A 19,360-nucleotide genomic window follows, 5' to 3' on the forward strand; every position below is an offset into this window, starting at 1 on the left:
GATCCCTCTCCTCAGGATGTGGTTGTTAGGATCGATCCCCGATCCCTCCCCTCAGGATGCGGTTGCCGGAACCGATCCCCGCCGCCGCCCCTCAGGCCGTGCCCGTTGGGCGGATCCCGCCCCGCCCCTCCCGGTCACTCCGTGGCTCCTCCCGCGAGCTCTCTCGGTGCGGCGCAGTCTCGCGAGAGCGGCGGCCGAAGATGGCGGCGCGGAGCCGAGGCCCGTGAGGCGCGGGCGGAGCTGCGGCCGCTCCGGGGGCTCCGGGCGGGACCGGCCCCGCGGGCTCCGAGCGCTGCGGGCGCTCCCGCCGGCCATGACCGGCGAGAAGCTCCGCTCGCTGCGCAGGGACCACAAGCCCAGCAAGGAGGACGGGGACCTGCTGGCGGCCGGCGAGGACGAGGCGGCCGCGGCGCCCGGGGGCGCCTTCACGGGCGGGAAGGGCGGGCGGGCCGGGGGGCACCGCGGGCCCGGCGCTCACCGGCACCGCCCGCCGGCCCGGGCCGCCCCCGCCGGGCCCGAGCGCGGCCCCTTCCCCGTGCACGAGTGCGTGTTCAAGGGGGACGTGCGGCGGCTCTCGGCGCTCATCCGCACGCAGGGCATCGCCCAGAAGGACAGTCACGGTGAGCGGGACACACCGGGGGAGCCGGGGCTCGGGGCCGCCTCCCGGTGCGGCGGGAGATGCGGATGCTGGACCGGGAAATAGGGAATTCCTTGGGAGTTTTGCAAGGGAGTTTCATTAGGGTGTGTGAATACCCTTTAGGAAGGGTTGTGGAGAAGGGATGGAGTGAGTGGCCAGGGGGGATGGCTTCCACTGACAGGAGGCAGGGATGGATGGTACTGGGAAGGAATTGTTCCCTGGGCAGCTCCTGGCACAGGGTGCCCAGAGCAGCTGGGGCTGCCCCTGGATCCCTGGCAGTGCCCAGGGCCAGGCTGGACAGGGCTTGGAGCATCCTTGGACAGTGGAAGGTGTCCCTGGCATGGCAGGGATGGGCTTGAAGGTCCATTCCAACCCAAACCATTCTGTAATTCCGTGATTTTCATAATATGAACGAGCATTCTCAGCTCCAGTACCAGCACTGTGCTGGCAGAGCTGCCTCTGAGCGGGTGTTGCTCTGTGTCCAAGACCCCATTGCATTTAAAAGATTCATTCTTTTTTAGGATGTCTGAGCTGTCACCTGTTTGCTTTGGGGGATGCTGAGCCGTTCCTTTGGCTGTTGGCAGAGCAGTTTTTGATATTTCCCCAGGCTACAAAAATCTGTCCTTTTTTGCGCTTTCTTTTTAAGTGCTGTGGCTCTGGATTTTGAGAGAGTTGTTCTCTGCTGCTCCTCTGCAAATGCTCTGTCCACAGCAGTGTCAGTGGCAGAGATGGAATCTGATCCTTGTGCTGCTCTGAAATTTGTAAATATTGCATGTCTAGCCAGGACATTTCAAAACGTTTTAATTTGGAGGATATTTTTTACTGTTAACAAATAAATCAGCCTGGGGGATCAGCTTGACCTTCATGGTTGGTTCTAATCTCTATTTTTAATAGCCGTTTCAAGAGTAACACGATCCATTTCTGCTGGAGAACTCCCAGTTCCACGTGTGTGGTGCCTGAGAAGTTGTGATAACGGGGAGGCTTGTGTTGTGTTTCTGATAAGGAGATGGGCTCTGCTTCATTGTGGTCTGTAAATTCAAAAGGAGCACGAAGGTGAAGGATCTCTGGGGCTGGCAGCATGGCAGGAACGATGGAATTGGGAATTCCAGCTGTGTCTCTGGTGGCACTGGAAGGTGGCTGAGGGCTGCAGAGTAACACAGGGCTCAGCTCCCAGCCAGGATGGGCAGGAGTGTTCCCTACAACTGGCACAGCACTTTCCTAAGGGCACAGCTCCAAATCCAGCTACAGATCTGTTTATCCTGCCACCTTCATTCCAGCAAATCCTGCTAGAATGAAAGCAGCAGACTTGGGGAGGATTTTTCCCACTCTCTCTATTCCTGCTGCTGCTGCTTCTCCCTGTTCCTCCTCCAGTTCCCCTTCAAGCAACTCAGCAGCAGCTCCAAGTCTTTCCTTGAAGGCACTTCTGGATCCCTCTTTGCTGTGCTGTCACCCTCAGTGTTTATCACACACATTGATTCCATCCTTTTTTGATCCATATATAAATCTCTAATTAATATCTCCCTGCTTTCCCAGCTCTGTTCAGAGTTAGGACACTTTGGGGATCTCTGATTCATCATCTTCCTCCAAGTTTTTACTTGAACTATTAAAAACAAACCCACAACAAACCTCTTGATGGTTTGACATTCCAAAGGCCTGAGTAACGTTTCCCTGTTATTGTTTTCTTCCTGCCTGTTTCCATCTGTCACTTGTTTACACACACTGGAACTGGGAATTATTTGAGGGACACTCAGGTCCCCCAAATAATCATGATTTGCTCAGAAATAAGCCAGGGAAATCCTGGGATGTGCTAAGGGTTGGACAGAGGGGAGAGAGAACTTATTGTTAATAATCCAGGCCTCTTTTAGTGTTGGTTCAGTGCAGGAAAGCCAAATCCCGTGGAATGGGAGACTCCTGCTGTTCTGCTAAAAGCAATTGAGTGTTAATTGAGTGCCTACCCAGCTTCCTAAATTAACCTCCAAATCACTGCCCAGAGGAAGGCCAGTGTCATTATTCCCAAACAATGAGTTTCCTGGGAGAAGCCTGTAGCTACACCTAGTAGATGACTTCTAGTTTTATTATAACATGCATTTAAGAGCTTAAATCCTGAACAGACAAATCCTCTTGCTGGAAAACAGCCCTGGCTCCCTGTGGGTGGGCAGGTGCCTCAGCAGAGGTGAAAGGCCACATGTGTGTGGGGACAGGTGCTGTGTTTGAGGTGTGGTTTTGGGCCAGCAGGCCTTGTTTGCCCACCTGGATGGGCACAGGCAGCATTCCAGGAGCTGCTGGAGTGCTGATTCCTTGGAAAAAGGGGCTGTGGCTGTGCTGGGCACTGCTGAGGCCTTGCCTCAAATCCTGGGGTCACTTCTGAGGACTTCATTCCAAAAAAGACCCTGAGGGGCTGGAGCATGTCCAGGGTAGGGAACGGATCTGGGCAGGGGCTGCAGAATCCCTGAGGGAGCTGGGCAGGGGCTGGAGAATCCCTGAGGGATCTGGGCAGGGGCTGCAGAATCCCTGAGGGAGCCGGACAGGGGCTGCAGAATCCCTGAGGGAGCTGGGCAGGGGCTGCAGAATCCCTGAGGGAGCTGGGCAGGGGCTGCAGAATCCCTGAGGGAGCCGGGCAGGGGCTGCAGAATCCCTGAGGGAGCTGGGCAGGGGCTGCAGAATCCCTGAGGGAGCCGGGCAGGGGCTGCAGAATCCCTGAGGGAGCTGGGCAGGGGCTGCAGAATCCCTGAGGGAGCTGGGCAGGGGCTGAGCCTGGAGCAAAGGAGGCTCAGGGGCCCTTGTGGCTCTGCACAGCTCCTGCCAGGAGGGCACAGCCGGGGGAGAGTCAGGGAACAGGGACAGGAGGAGAGGAAATGGCCCCAAGTTGTGTCAGGGGAGAATTGGGTTGGACATCAGCAGGAATTTCCCCATGGAAATGGGGTCCATGGAAAGGCACAGGAACTGCCCAGGGAGGGTTGCAGTGCCCATCCCTGGAGGTGTCCAAGGAAAGGCTGGAGGTGGCACCCAGTGACAAGGTGGGAATCGGGCACAGCTTGGACTTGGTGATCCTGCAGGGCTTTTCCAGCCTCACCATTCCTGTGATTCTGACAATGTTTCCCCTTGGGTCACGTAATTTGCATTTCCTGGGCGCTCAGTGTGGCTCCCTCTGCAAGGTGTTCCTCAGGAAGGTTATTTCCATCCCCTGCCAGAGCCTGGCAGCATCCAGGATCCCCAGAGCTGTGCTGGCTCCCAGATGTTGGAGCAGCTATTAATAGCAGCAGGAGCTGAGCTGGGTTAGTGTATAATGAGCAGGGCTGTGGCTGCCTGGGGTGCTGTCAGTGTCCTGCAAGGATGAGGTGCAGGACACATTGAACAGCCCTGTCAGCCCCTCTTGGGGTTGAGTTCCCATCTCCATCTGAATTTCCCTGATGCTGCAGGGTGCTGGGGGCAGCCTCTCCACATGTGCAGCACATCCTGTGCACAGAGCAGGTTCCTCCTGCTGGCAAAATGGGAGTTAGAGAATAACTCTCAGCCTAGTGCTTGTGTTAGAATCGCACAAGAAATTTGTTTTCCAGCATTTTTTTTCTCTTGACTGCTCTAAGAAGATGTTTAAATGTACAAAATTCAGTTAAATGGAAGAACTTTACATCCTTAAGCTGCCTAAATAAACTGTGTCATGAGTCTGGTAGCAGCATTAATCCAGGAAGAACAGCTCTGGGTGCCTCACAGTGAATATTTAACAACACAAATACCACCTGTGTCACGAGCATCGCCAGGAAAACGGGGACAGGTTTGAGAGGCTGCTGATCATCTCCAAAGCTTTCTTTGGAAACAGCCAAAAGGCAGCTTTGTAGTGAAGGTGCTCTTCCTTCTCAATATGCCCAGTGCTGTAGTTGTAAAAAATGAGTACTCAGTCTTTGAAATATTAATAAAACAGGCTGTTAAATTTTTAATCACTATCATATCTGTGAGTAGCTTTTAACCCAGATATGTCAGGCTGGGAAGGGATCAGACCCTTCAGCCCGTGGGGAGCACAGGGGTTGTGTCTTTCTCAAAGACACCTCTGGACCTCTTTGCCTGGGGTGAGTTTCAAGATATCATTAAAAGCCCTCTCTTGGCCCATGAAATGTGTCTCAATGTATTTATTTTGACAATTATAATCCAAGCAAATGTCACTCCTCTGGTGGGTGTTGGTGTGTTCCTGGGTTAGAGCAGGAACTGGGGTTTCCTAAGGAAGGGATTGCAATGGATTCTGCTGACTTTCATCTCACCTCTTTTATTTCTATGGTTTCTTTTAGGAAACACTCCTTTACATCTTGCTGTGATGTTGGGACATAAAGGTGGGTAGAACCATTTGTTTTGTTACCTTTTCAGTGATCCTGAAGATTTAGGGGCAAGAGGAAAAAAGGGGTTTTTCCCTTTCCTGAACATGATCTTGTGTTTCAAGCTAGTGAGGTTTCCTGGGAAGAAGATGCCACATGGATTTGGAGGAGAAGAGTGGGAAAAGAAATCTGAGCTTTATTCCCAATATCCCACCTAACCCTGCCCTCTGGCAGTGGGAAGCCATTCCCCCTTTCCTGTCTCCTCCTGTCCCCAGTCCCTCTGCAGCTCTCCTGGAGCCCCTTCAGGCCCTGGAAGGGTCTCTGAGCTCTCCCTGGATCCTTCCCCTCTGCAGATGAGCACCCCCAGGTGTCCCAGCCTGTTTATTGAACTGGAAATGGAATCTGGCTGGTGATTCCAAGCTGATTTGCCTGCTCCCTGCAGAGTGGTGTTCTTGTCCCGGGCACTGTTTAAGGAGCCATGAAAATCCCTGGGCCTTTGTTTATCCCACAGGAGACAGTTTATTCAGCAGGGAGGGATCTCTTCCTCCTCAGCCTGCCACTGACTCACAGCTGCTGCATCTGGAATGACCAGTGCAGTTTCCTGTGGCACCTGTGGTAGGAAAATAACCCAGGAAGGCCCTGTCTTGGTGATGAGACAGCTGGGCCCTGCTGCATCACCTCCAGACGGCTCAGGGTGGCTTCAGTGACATGTGCTGAGGTTTCCCTGTGGTTGGAAACTGCAGAACCATTTCCAGGGAGCACATGGCAACACTGAAACCCTCTTTGCTTCCTTCAGTTTTTCCACCATCGTGTCCACTTGTGGATGGGGAATGCAGCTGTTGGTCCCACACCTGCTCTGAGGCTTTCCTGGAACAGAAGTGCCTGTTTGCCCTCTTTCAGTCCCACATTCCTCAGGATGTTCTGGCACACAGGGATGTGTTGGTGCCTCAGCCTCCTCTGCCTCCCCTGTACCTGATGGGAGTTGCCCCAAATCCGTGTCCCCATGATCCCTTCATCCCTTGGAGAGGGATGAAGGCCCTGAGGTATTTCTCTGCTTTGTGTGTGCAGCAGAGAGAGTTGATGTCATACATTAAATATAAATATCCTTGTTCCATGGTGGTGTGTGTATCTGACATGCAGAAATATTATAAAAAGCAAACTCCACGTAGCAGGAGGGACAAGTCTCTTCAGTGTTATATAATTGGTGGCTGATCACCAATTATTTTTAGTGGTAATATTGAACAGGGAAGTGCTGCATAAATGGCTTTGTTTGTTAGAGTGAGTCAGAACCCAGATATGTGTTTTGATGATCTGTGTAATATCTCTGATATGAATTGCTTTGGTAGAGTTTTATTCTGACTGCTCCTGCTACATCCTTTACTGTAAATAACTGTGGATATTTTGTTCCAGAATGTGCCCACCTGCTTTTAGCCCATAATGCTCCAGTAAAGGTGAAAAACGCTCAGGGATGGAGCCCTCTGGCCGAAGCCATCAGCTATGGAGACAGACAGATGAGTAAGCACCTCTTCATTCATCCCAGTTTGCCAGTTAATCCCAAATTGGGGCTCATTCAGAACAGGAAAGCAGAGCTCTCAAGCTGGGTTATTTTCCCACAGCCCTCTTTCAGCTCTCTGAAGGGTTTCTCTTCATCAGCTGAACATTTTATATCTGAACATGATCAGGCACATCCATTTCCTTGATAAAAAATTGCACTGAGTTACATAAGCAAACTGTTAACTCTGCTCAGACTGAGGGCATTGGGAGAGCTCTGCACCAGCATATTCTGGGTTTGGAATGGCAGGGACAGGACCCAAGTGTATCTGGGATGGGCAGGATCATCTCCTTGGCCTGCTCCCTGTGGTCACAGGTTTGTTTGTGTATCAGTTGCCAGTGGGATGTGGCTTTTAGGCTGCATCTCAAAAGGCCAGTGGGAAAATATCATTTATATATTATGTATTATTCAAATATTATTTATTCACCTCAGACATGGAGTAGCAAAAGGAAATTATTCTGCTGCTACTCAATGGTGGATGTTAATAGTATTTGGTATTGCTGTGTGTGGTGGTGCATTCCTGTAGCAGCAAACTCACTATATATTACACATATAAATGTATTATTAATATATTAATGCACTACTTTACAGTCTACCAACAGCATTCTCTTGCCAGCTCCTCACTATTGATTTTCTCAGTGGAGTAGATGTTAGTATGTTTGTATCCACGTATTTACTAACACCTGTGTCCAAAGCCAAATGATTCTATAGCTAATTTTACATTAATTACATGGCCTGGTATTAATTCTGGAGCCTTTTCTTCCTGGGGTGATCCGAGCAGGTTAATGTGCAGTTCCTGTAACTGGGATTAATTCCTCAGGTCTGATGAAATGTTCCATTGCATTGTTGGGTTTAAGACCTCGAGTGAGACACTCACCTATAATTACCAAACAACCAGAGTTCATGGCTTAATTCCTGTGTAGTTTCAGCACTCCTGAGGAAGCTCAAGCAGCAGTCCAGGGAAAGTGTTGAAGAGAAGCGACCTCGGTTATTAAAAGCCCTGAAAGAGGTGAGTTGTGCTGACAAAACCAGATGGGTGGAAAGCAGTGACTTGTGCTCTGAGTATGGACACTCTGGAAAGCTGCCAGCAAGTTTTTTCCATGTTTTTACCAATCTTCTGCTCTTAAAAGCAATCTTGGCTCTGTTTTAAGCCAGAATTATATTTATTTTAAGGTAATACTTCCTTTCAACTTCTAGAAGTTCAAATATAAGGTTTGTGTAAGGCAGACCTGCTCATCATCATTTCAATCTCAGAGTTAAGGAATCTATTTCTTTAGATTTTTCAGGCTTTCTTAAATCTTGTGTCAGTGAACAATTTCCTGGTCTGTTCAGTCCCCAGATCTCCTTACCTGGTGATGGAGGAGATTTCTGGTTTCATTCTCCATCAGCACCCAGCAGCCAGTTCACCTTGGGCACAGTAAAATACTGCTCAGTTTGGGGACAGCAATTGGTAGAAGCCCAGTTATTTCTCAGAAGTTAATTAAATTGTCCCTTTGGAGGCTGAGCTGTGGTGTGATCCCTGAGCTCCTCGTGCTGGGGTGGGCTCTGGCTCACACGTGCTCTGGAAGCACAGGAGCCCTGACCTGATGACTTCAGCACATTTCCACGAGGCCAGTGGCAATTGGTCTTTGTAATACTGCTGCCTGAAACTTGACTCATTAATTATTGTATAATTAATTCTGATTCCATGGGATTGGATGGGATCAATCAGAGCAAGCAGAGAGCTCCATAGGTGTTTTTAAACACATGTTTACAATAAATCCTTTGCAATCCAGGGCTTGATAGTTGGCCTGGCATTAAGAAATGATGAAAAACGTGAGTTCAAATGAGTTACATCATTTTGTCATTATTGATTCTGCTGCAGCTAAAGCTTCAGTGATGTTTAAGCTCAGTCCAAATTCAAGTACAGCATTAGAGAAAGTTTTCTTTGCCAAACACAACTTCTGCCTGTCTTCCAGCAAATTTTACAGTTCTTTAGCCTGAGAAGGTTGTTAACACATTCTTCTTTTCTTCTCAGCTAGGTGACTTCTATCTAGAGCTTCACTGGGATTTTCAAAGTTGGGGTGAGTGCTTCCATGTCCCTTCCCCAGGGAGATAATGCAATCAGCCTGCAGCACACTTGTTCTCCTCTGCTTTGTGCTGGAACAGTCACAGTGCTTGGGATCCGGGTCCTGAGGAAAGGACACACAACTTTTTCCAGATTTATTTTTGCTTATTCACTTTTGGAGCTGAATTCTCTCATCCAGTGACTCACTAAGGAGGGGAAGTAGCTCTTTGCTTTAAGAGCCTGGGCCATGTCAGGGGGTGGGATGGGATGATCCCCAACCCAAACCACTCTGGGATTCCATGATTTTATGTGTTTCATTAATTTAGTAATTAATATTAGTACCTCGGACCATTTTTATGCTTGTGGCTGTTCTCCTTTAACTGGAGCCAGGCTTTCTTTCCCTTGGTGCATTACATAAACTGTTAAATCCCAGAATTCAAACTATGAACAGCCACAGTTACTAGGATTTATAAATGGTTTACCTGTGGTGGAAATACAAATTCTGTCTGATATTGGAAGCAGGATGTGCAATTATAATTACAAAAATCAATTTTATGAAATAGGAATAGCCCTGATGTTGTGTTTGATTGAGATGATGATGGAAAATGCTGTATTTGCATTAAACCACATCCAGAATCAGACTGATGGAATGGTTTTAATGGGAACACTTTGCAGAGGGATCTCGGTGCCCTGATTGCCTTTTCTCTCCCTCCTTTAGTGCCTTTACTTTCCCGAATTCTGCCTTCTGATGCATGTAAAATACACAAACAAGGTATAAATATCAGGTGAGTGCTGCTTTTGTACCCAAATACTTCAGTGCCAGGGAAAAGCTGGATCCCAGTGAGCCTGAATCCCTGAGGAGCCTGGGCTCATCCATGACACAGCACTGAGCCTTGCAATTTCAGGCTCTCTGATTATCTCTTTTGAGCTGAATATAACTTAAATATAGAGCAAGAGCAGTTCAGCTGGATAAGGCTTTATCTACCAGATGTGCCAGTGAAAAACAGGGACTGGGTATTTATAACACAATTGCAAATAAATTCCAGTATTTCGTGGAGAAGTGTTGCTGCTCCAGTCTCCACTTAAACAAAAAAAAAACAACCAAAAATTGATATAATTTCTCTCCTTAAGGTGTTTAATGTGACAAATTCACAAACTCAGTAGGGGATTTCAGGAGTCTCTCCAAGCTCAGCTCTTTTTAGTTTGGAACCAAATGTATTTTCTGGCATTTTCTTTAGGTGCCAAAATTTAAAACAAAGAGGCAAGAATATGTTCCTGGAGATGCAATCTGTAGGAATTTTTTGTTGTATTAAAGGGGCAGCTTGGGTCTGTAAAGTGAATTTTTAGGTGAAATTTGAGTCTGGGGCTGTTGCTTTCCTTCTCATTTCTGAATGCTGTGCCTGTATGAGGCCTGAACTGAGGGGAAACAGATAAATACAGGTTCTTCCTTGGAATCAGAGGCAAATCTCTGAGGAATTTTAATCCCTCACCACTTAGAGTTGCAGTCACCCAGTTCAGGTTCTTTAACCACCTTTTTATGAGAAGTAAAAGCTCTGGCAATACTGGAGATGAATTACTACAGAGATCCATGGCCTTAGCTCCATCTCCTTCCAGTTACTCAGGTCTGCAGGAGCATTTCCTTGCTGTTGGTGAGGGAGAAAAACAGAAATAGCAATGGAAATAAATAAAATTTTAAAAAATGAGTTTGTTTCTGAGTCCTCTTCAGATTTTGGGTCATGTCCCAGTGTTGTTATTCAAGTCAGGACCCTGCTGAGGAGTTGTTTCTCAGTGTGTAGCACTGAATAGATTCTCTCCCACTCCCCTCCTCATGCTGGCAGTATTAAACACAATTTTCTGAAGAAAACTTCACCTTTATAGGAATTTTTTGCCAATTTCTGCATCCAGGCCTCACTTATGAAATCCTAAGAAAACTCAGCCCTTTATGTGTTTGTTGGCTATTAAAAAAATCCACTTTCCTTCTTGGAAGCTGAATTTCCTCCTGCGTTTATGGGTCATTTTTGTGAAATTTGGGGTTGTTTTCACAGGCTGGACACAACTCTGATAGACTTTACTGACATGAAGTGCCAACGAGGGGATTTAAGCTTCATTTTTAACGGTGACGCCGCACCCTCCGAATCTTTTGTAGTTTTAGACAATGAGCAAAAAGTTTACCAGCGAATACACCACGAGGTAAAGCTCTGGGAAGGGGGTGGGACACATCCCGGGCTTTTTTGGGAATATCTCAAACAGAATTTGCCTCAGAAACACCCAGGGAACTGCAAACCAAAGAATTTTTACCTCAGTTGTTCCAACTTGAGCCGTGGTGGTGACATGGAATTTTGTGAGGGAAACCAGCTTTGAATCCAGATTTCTGGTTGAGGAGAAGCTGGAATGGGACGAGACTGGAAAGATGTGGTTTAAATTGTTATGTGCTGCTTTCATCTTTCCACTGAGCTCAACTGAGGTCTCCTCAGGTGGGTTTTCAGACCTGTTCCCACTGCTTTGCATCCTTTTAGTCACTCCATGGCCAGTTCAGCTGATAGCAACGTGAGGGGCTGACTCATTGGACCCCCTGTAATTAGTCAAGTCTTTAATTACAGCTTTATCCCCCAATCACTTAAGCAGATGGATTATTGCCTGTGGGAAGGGTGTGGCTGCTGAGCTGCTGCATAAATCCCATTGGGATGCTTTATTCACATTAATATTCAAGATTAAACTATTTGGAAAGCATTTGGCCAGAGGTTTTATAAAACCGCTTGAAAATGCAGGAAATGCTGCTTCTGGGAAAAGATCCAAAGGACAAGGCTTATGGATTTCTGTTTATTGGTGTATCTTTAGAGGAAGCAATCGTTGTTTGCTAAGTTCTGCTGAGTATTTTGGAATTTTTCTTCCAGGAATCTGAGATGGAGACAGAAGAGGAGGTCGACATTTTGATGAGCAGTGATATTTACTCTGCCACCTTATCCACCAAATCCATCACATTCACACGGGCCCAGACAGGGTGGCTCTTCAGGGAGGACAAAACTGTGAGTGGGGGGGAGCTCAGACCTGCTGCTGGGCACGAGGGAGGAGGGAAAGGCACTGCAGGAGGCACTGGAGCAGATTTCCTGGAGAAACTCTGGCTGCCCTGGATCCCTGGCAGTGCCCAAGGCCAGGCAGGGCAGGGCTTGGAGCAGCCTGGGGTGGTGGAAGGTGTCCCTGCCATGGCAGGGAGCTGGAATGGGCTGGGCTTTGAGGTCCCTTCTGGCCCAATCCATTCCAGGATTCTGAAAGGATAAATTGTGCAGGACAAGGGAAGAATCCCTGTCCCTGTATCCCCAGTTACCACAATTCATACCATGTGGAATCTCTCTGCTGGACTGCCTTCAGCAGGAGAAACAAGGAAGAAAGATTCTGTAGCTGTTGGGCAGGGGGAGGACAGATTGTGCTGGGAATGGTTTTGTTCCAGGAGCCTCTGATCTCTGTAGGTTGATTCCAGGGAGTGCAGGAAGGATTCTGGGTGTTCCTGCTGGAGAAAGGCAGGGATGGGAGTGCTCTGGAAAGGGATTTCACTCCAATTCTTCAACAATCTCTGTCTTAAAGCTTCCCTGCATAAGAAGTACCTGTTCCTGCTGGATTTTTGGGATTGCCCAGTGCCTGCCCCTGTGGGGGGCTGGGGGAATTCCAGCTCAATCCCCACGTTCCCTTATTGCCATTATTTGATACGCAAAAATAAAAATATTTGTGTTTTATCTTCTGTGAGTCATTAATGTCCAAATTCCTTTCATGCAGGAAAGAGTAGGAAACTTCCTGGCAGATTTCTACCTGGTGAATGGACTCGTGTTGGAATCCAGGAAAAGAAGGGAACATCTCAGTGAGGAGGACATCCTTCGGAACAAAGCGATCATGGAGAGCCTGAGCAAAGGGGGAAACCTCATGGAGCAGAATTTTGAGGTATGGTTGATTAACTTTGCCCAGGATGTGGGAGAATAATCTTGCACACCGCTCCTCATGGTGCAAAATACATAGATAATGTTTTTATTTTCTTTTGATTGGCATAATCTAAAAATCACCAACATGACCCACAAGTATAATTTTGGTGATGCATTAATGAATTAGTCTGATTAGTGCACACAGGGAGGGATTTCTGTGGTTATATTGGGTATTCAGTCCTAATTTGTCTCTTAGAAGAGATGAGGGGTTTGGCTGTGGCAAATCAACTGCGGATTCTTTTAGACCCAATGTTGATTGTTGGGAATGAAAGGGAAGCCAGAAAGGCAATCGTGCTCCTTTGAGCTTCATTAAAATGGGAGGAAGCCTGTGATTAGCACCAGGAAATCAAGAGCTCTTCAGAAAGAGCCAGGCTTCAGCTGGGAACACACACAGAGCTTTTAAAGTGATTAATTTATTTCTGTGTGAGCTGGAGCTGCTGCCTTGGCACTCAGAGCCCTGAATTAACTCATTATAGTGGAGCAGCACAGCCCAGTCGTACAGAAAGTGCCCGTGGGGGCTGAGAGCAGGGGCTGGCTGAGCAGGGCAGGCTGTGGCCGTGTTTGGAGCTGAGGGCAGCTCTGGGTGGCAGTGGCAGGAGGGGGAAGGAGGGCAGGAGCTGTGAGCTGAGCTGTGCTTGTCCCGCAGCCCGTGCGCCGGCAGTCGCTGACGCCGCCGTCCCCCAACACCATCTCCTGGGAGGAGTACATCTCTGCAGAGAGTGGCAAGTGAGTGCTGCTGGGCCTGCAGGGCTTCCAGGGACACCTCTGCATCCCTGGCTGGGGCTTTTGGGTTCTCCACTTGGTGGGTGCTCCTTTGTGGGCAGGGAGGAGCGCTGGCTTTGGTGTCTGGGTGTTTGTTCTCCAGGGGGCTGGGAGTGATCCTTGTGGATGGGAGAAGTGTCAGTGTTCATGTTCATCCTGGAATGCTTTGGGCTGGAAGGGGCCTTAAAGCCCATCCAGTTCCACCCCCTGCCATGGGCATCTCTGGGTAGTGGTTAATAAACACTTCCTGTAGGGTTTATTAACTCCATGTTTATGAGGAATTATTTTACTGGAGCAGTTCTCCTGGTTTTGTCTCGTCTCCTGGTTTAGCAGAGTAATCTAAATTAAGAGATTTTTTTATCTTTATTCTGTACAGCTTTACAATAAAGCAAACCCTTTGAAAGTAGGGACTCCTCCCTGATGTTTTCTAACCCAAGTCTGTTTTCCTTCCTCTAAACCCAGGATTTTCCTGGGAAACACTGACTTTGCCTCTCCCTCTCCCTCTCAGAGCTCCTCACCTGGGCAGAGAGCTGGTCTGCAAGGAGAGCAAGAAAACCTTCAAAGCCACGATAGCAATGAGCCAGGAATTCCCCTTAGGAATCGAATCGTGAGTCAAAGCTCCTGGCCACAGGAGTTATTCCTGTTGGGAAGGTTTTAATGTGTTCATGAGCTGCAGAGCCCTCCAGATCCCCAGGAGTGGGAGCTGGGAGTGCAGTGGGAGCAAGGAATGCCTTAAACTGGGAATCTGGGAGCTGCTGGGGCTGGGGAAGAGCCAAGCCCTTACCTGGCTTGATTAGAGCAGAGTTTTGGGCAGGGTTATCAGGGTTATCTGTGGTGTCTGATCCCACACGATTCTGAAATGGTTTTCCCTGTAATAAATTCTAGCACAAAATTGTGTCCCCTAAACCAGTGCAAAGCCAGGTCAGTTCCACATGTCCATGGAGGAGGGGGGTGGTACCTTATCCCTCATCTCCTGTGGAAAATAAGGACAAGGAATTTCTATCCTGGTGTTGGTTTGTTGTAATTCTGGATGTGGGGTGACCCTGAAGCCCTGGGATGGAGAAGGGGGATGCTGTCATTGTCACCCTGTGTGTCCCCTGGGCCCTGTGGGTGATGTTTTCCTGTCCAGAGGGACAGGGTGTGTGTGGCAGGAGGATCTGCCACGGGCTCTGCTCTCCTTTGCAGGTTGTTGAATGTCTTAGAAGTCATTGCACCCTTCAAGCACTTTAACAAACTTAGAGAATTTGTTCAAATGAAGCTTCCACCAGGCTTTCCTGTCAAATTAGGTAAGAGCACACAGCAACTCCTGGGGCTTTATTTATCCAGAATTTCAGGTTGAAAAAGCTCCCTGAGTCCAACCATTCCTCAGCACTGCCAAGGCCCCCACTGCCCCATGTGCCCCAGTGCCACAGCCACACAGCTTTGAAATCCCTTCAGGCGTGGGGATGCTGGAAAACCCTTTCCAAGAAAAATTTTCCCACATATCCAATCCAGATTTTCTAAACATGTGCATTTATTCTTGCAATATGTTCATAAGGCCTTTTGTGGAGTTTTGGGGAAGAGCTCTCACCTAGGAATGTGTTGCTGGAGAGTTCAGGAGCACAGAAGTGCTGGGGCCTTGCTCCAAGGGCAGTGGGATGTGCTGGATTATTCCTCCACTAGGGGATGATCTCAGGTGTGGAGTATTTTGTAACATTCCTGTGTTTCCTTTTCTTGAAGGATTACTGGGAATAGATTGATTTTAAGTGAGAAATAGAAAACTATTGCACTTGTAACAGATGGAAATGTCTAAAATCAACTTAGTCATGGGATAGATGACCCCAGAAGCAGTAGCCCCTTTCCTAAGGGATGCAGGATTCTGGAATTGCAGGGAGCTGTGTGAGCAGGTAGGCTGTGCTCTGCCTCTGCCATGTTTGCACAGCGTTCCGGAGCAGTTTGGCTTGGGAATGACCTCAGATTGCAGCTCGTGCTCCCATTCCCATGGGCAGGGACACCTCCCACTCTAACCCAGGCTGCTCCAAGCCCTGTCCAGCCTTGCAGGGGTGGGGATTGGTGGCACTGGTGGCTGTGCCCTGTCCTGAGCGTGCCCTGTCCCCGCAGACATCCCGGTGTTCCCCACCATCACGGCCACTGTGACGTTCCAGGAGTTCCGCTACGACGAGTTCGATGACTCCATCTTCACCATTCCCGACGACTACAAGGAGGATCCCAGCCGCTTCCCGGACCTCTAAGGGGGCTGGGAGCTCCTGGGAACACCAGCCCGGCATCCCAGGGCCAGGGAACGGCTGCACCCCCAGCAGGGCAGAGCCGTGGGGCACAGCAAGGGATGAACTCGTGAGCCCGCAGCCAAGGGAAGGAGCTGGCCCTGCTCTGGGCATCCAGCCCCTCCAGCTCCCGCTTCTCAGAGCCTCCTGCTGCCATCCCCCTTGGCACAGCCGCTCCTGCCTCGGGAGCTGCCACCCCCAGCTGGGAGGAGCTGCTGGTTTTTAAATTTTTTACACTTGTGGTGATCCGCGAGGCACTGCTGGACCTTGGCACCGAGCTGGGCCCGGGGCTGGGGTGAGGTGAGCCCCCCTGTCCTTCCCCTGCTCCCTGTTCCCTGAGCTCCCAGCTCAGCCACGGAATGTTGGAAGGTATCCTGAAGGAATACCTTGGCTGTAGATGAATGAACCAAATGGGCACCACTGACACTTGGATTTCCTCCTGCACCCGGGCAGAGCCAGCCGTGCTCTGCAGGGAGCGAGGCACCTCGGCAGCGCCGGCCCAGCCTGGGGCTGGCCCTGCCTGAGCCCTTCATTCCCCTTCCCCCCCTGCTCCCTGCTCCCTGCCTGGCTCCCTGGGCTGGTGGGGAGCACTCCAGGGCTGCCTGGCCAGGAATGTCACTTGTTGTTAACCCTTTATTTGAGCCTCGCTTGGGAGAGGTGTCCCAGAAAGGCCGAGCACCACCAGGTCAGGGTGTGAGAGCTGGGAGGAGCTCAGGCATTGCCCTTTCCTGCAGGAGCAGCTCTCCCTGCTGCCACTTGGGGCCACCGTGGTACTCACGGGCAGCTTGGGCTGTTCCACATTCGTTCCCTGCCTCTTTGTGTTTAAATCACAGAGAATCCCAGACTGGTTTAGGGTGGGGGGACCTTCAAGCTCATCTTGTCCAGCCCCCCTTCGTGGATGGTTCAGTACTCCAGCTCCTCGAGCTTATTCCCATTCCCAGTTGTTCCAGTCTCCTCATCTAACAATAATCCACCTTTCTGGGGTTTGTTAGGCAAGATTTGTGCAGAAGGCTGATGGTGCTATTTGTTTGTATGAAGAAATTTAGATTCAAGTGCTGTGGTGTCATTGTACAAAAATGTAAATATTTTCCAAATTATATTCTTTGTGCACTGTAGGTAAAACTTTTTCTGGAATTCCATAGAGTTAAGGATCAAAGTTTATAATGAAGAGGATCATTGATGCTCATTGGAGGGAACAGCTGTGCTGAGCACAAGGGACAAGGGAGGGGCTCAGCACAGGGCAGGGTGTCAGGCACACCTGAGAGCAGGGAATTCCAAACTGCTGGAATCTCTGATCCATCCCAAAGAGGCTGCTCTGGGGAGGGACGTAGGGGAGGCCCAGGGTAGCACTGTCAGCAAAGCCCAGGAGCACTGGAGTTGAGAGGGTGGGGTTGGTTCTTTGCCAGCACCTCTGTGGACCTGGGGAACAGGGAAGCACTGGGACAGGGGAGCAGTGCAGCTTTGTTGTTAATTCAAACTCAAATTCAAGAGGAAGCTTTAGGGAAAACAAGCAAAGGGAAATGACTCCTGCAGTGCCGTGTCAGGGCAGGTGTGGAGCATCCTCTGGGAATGATGGAACTTGTTCTTCCAAGTCATGATGAATTCCTGACGTGTTTCACACCTCTGGGATGAACTGACACCATCAGTGCTGCTCCTGGGAGCCAGGTGGGGTCCTCTGGGACAGCCTGGGGATGTCTGTAGGGCTGAGCTGGAGCTTGGATCGGTGCCTGTGGGGCAGCACAGGGCTCTGTCCCCTCCAGGGGATCCTTCAGGATGCTTTGTGTAGCTGCAGGACCTGTGGCAGGTGCCTTAGAGGGCACCCCATGCCTTGGGAATTCCAGTGGTGAGAGGTTCCTCCCCGAAGTGAATGTCAGAGCTCCCTTTGCTCAGTGGTGATCCATGGGTTTGTGTTCCTTTGCATTTTTGCTCATCCCAAATCCATCCCTGGCTCCGTGGAAGCGTTGCTGGGGCTGTGGGGCCTGGGCAGTGCAGCCACTGCTGGATCCCAGGCTGGATCCTGGCCTTGGAACTGGAAAACAAAAAGGGTTTGGGGTGGCCTCCTGTGGGATTGAGGCTGCTGTGGCTCTGTCCCCTCTGGACAGCCCCTGGTGGCTGCAGGGTGTCTGCCCAAAGCCCAGGGCAGGTCCTGGAAGTGTTTCCTGTGGTTCCTGTGGCCTCTGGCTGCAGGCCTGGGGGATTTTCATCCCCTGGGACACGGCTGCTCCCTGGGACACTTCCAGGGGCTGCAGGAAGGGTTGCAGGAAGCTGCTCCTAAGGCTCGTTCTGTCTTGGAATGTGGGCACAGCTTTGGGGCTGTCCTTGCTCTGGGTTATCCCAGGAAATGCAGCTGCTCCTGCTCTCCCTGTGGAGCTGAGGGATGGCAATTCCCTGGATTGCTCCCCAGCTCCCAGGGCAGCCCCTGGGCTCCCAGAGCTGTTCTCAGTACTTTTCCCTCCTCCTGGGATGTGTTTCCTGTCTGAACATTCCTGGTGAGGAGTTCTCACCTGTAGGGACACCTGGGCATTCCCGATGGATGCACTGCAGGAATTCTCAGTCAGGGGGACACTGGGCTGAGCCTGTGGACCCCGAGGGGCTGCCCATGTTGAGATCCATGTTTATATCCATGTTTTCTCCACTGAAGCCTGTTCTTGTCACTGGGTTGTGTTGCATGGACACAGGGAATGTTTGTGGGCCCGGATGTGTCTCCAGGGTGTTCCCAGCCCCAGCCTGGGGCACAGGGTCCCTCCCCTGTCCCATGGCTCTGGGAAATTCCTTTTCCAAGCAGCATTGATCCAGCAGAGCCTCACCTCGGCTTTTCCCATTTTCCTGGAGGCCAGGCCAGGTGTTGCAGGAGGGTTTGGTCCCTGGGAGTGAGCACAGATCCATGGATTGTGTCTGTGCAGCAGCTCCAGCTCATCCCTGTGGCCTGGGAATGTCAGGGGGACCAGGAGCAGCCCTGGGCACCCCAGCTGGAGTTGGTGTCCAGGGCAGGAGGAGAAGGGAGCTGGACCAGGCTGGTGGGAATCACATCCAGCTGCTCCTGCCCAGGCTGGGGCTCCCCTCCCACCACTTCTTTTTTTCCTGAGGTTTTTTATGGCTCTTAAAAGACAACCAGGAATTTTGCTCGACCCAATTCCGACCTCACTGGGGAAGGATCCCGTGGGTTGTTTCTGAACCAAACCGTTCCTCTGGTCTTCCAAGCTCCTGCTCTGTCCCATGGCAAAGGGAACACCCTGGATTTGCTCTGGAGCTGCTGCCCAGCCACTGCACTCCCAGCACAGCAATTCCCCGTTCCTGCGTTCAGTCCGTTCGTCCCTCCTGGATGTGTTTGTGCTGGAATCCCCCGGGTTCCATTGGTATTCCCACAGCCCTCTGTTATTTTCTGTCTCTGCTCCTGAGTTGTGATTCCCGCCAGGAGAACTGCGTTATTTAATCTGGATTAACCAATTCCTGTAATGCTGCAGTTTCACTTTTCTTTTCCTGACAGTTTGTAACTCCCATGGAAAACAAGTCACCTCTCTTGGTTTTCCTGTCGTCCGCTCCCTGGTTTCCCCTTCCCTTCACTCATAGTCACTTTGGGTTGTATCATTTGTTAGAATAAAGACCAAACTATGCTGTTGGATTTGGAAGCTGCTCCACCTGTGCAATCCAGGCTTCCCTCTCCTGTCCCGCCGGGCCTCGGCTGCGCTGCGGGAGCGGGACCGGAGGGGAGGGAACGAGCTCCTGCTGCTGCGTTCTGCAAGGGCATTTTCTTGGTCATTTTTTAAATAAAATCCTGCATTTTCATTACAGCCTCTTCTCGGCCCTCTCTGAATCCCAGGTT

At 50.3% G+C, this 19,360-nt stretch overlaps 1 protein-coding gene across 1 annotated transcript; it reads left to right on the forward strand.

Moving 5' to 3' along the window:
* The first annotated feature begins 159 nt into the window (after positions 1-159).
* ANKRD13C (ankyrin repeat domain 13C) lies at positions 160-19,328 on the forward strand. Its single transcript, XM_054638401.2, has 13 exons — positions 160-620; positions 4,918-4,959; positions 6,352-6,456; positions 7,417-7,502; positions 8,511-8,556; positions 9,259-9,325; positions 10,586-10,730; positions 11,435-11,566; positions 12,312-12,473; positions 13,158-13,237; positions 13,782-13,880; positions 14,459-14,559; positions 15,374-19,328. The coding sequence occupies exons 1-13, from the start codon at positions 314-316 to the stop codon at positions 15,502-15,504; spliced, it is 1,503 nt and encodes a 500-aa protein (XP_054494376.1). The 5' UTR covers positions 160-313; the 3' UTR covers positions 15,505-19,328.
* The last annotated feature ends 32 nt before the right edge of the window (positions 19,329-19,360 follow it).

This window comes from Agelaius phoeniceus, chromosome 8 (assembly GCF_051311805.1).
Source record: "Agelaius phoeniceus isolate bAgePho1 chromosome 8, bAgePho1.hap1, whole genome shotgun sequence".
NCBI lineage: Eukaryota > Metazoa > Chordata > Aves > Passeriformes > Icteridae > Agelaius > Agelaius phoeniceus.

What these genes read in the sequence shown, in the direction of transcription:
- ANKRD13C (XM_054638401.2), top strand. Translation starts at nt 314, where the DNA reads ATGACCGGCGAGAAGCTCCGCTCGCTGCGCAGGGACCACAAGCCCAGC. An exon ending in CTGGGATTTTCAAAGTTGGG is followed by an intron (nt 8,557 to 9,258) that starts GTGAGTGCTTCC and finishes TCCCTCCTTTAG; the next exon opens with TGCCTTTACTTTCCCGAATT. An exon ending in ACCAGCGAATACACCACGAG is followed by an intron (nt 10,731 to 11,434) that starts GTAAAGCTCTGG and finishes TTTTTCTTCCAG; the next exon opens with GAATCTGAGATGGAGACAGA.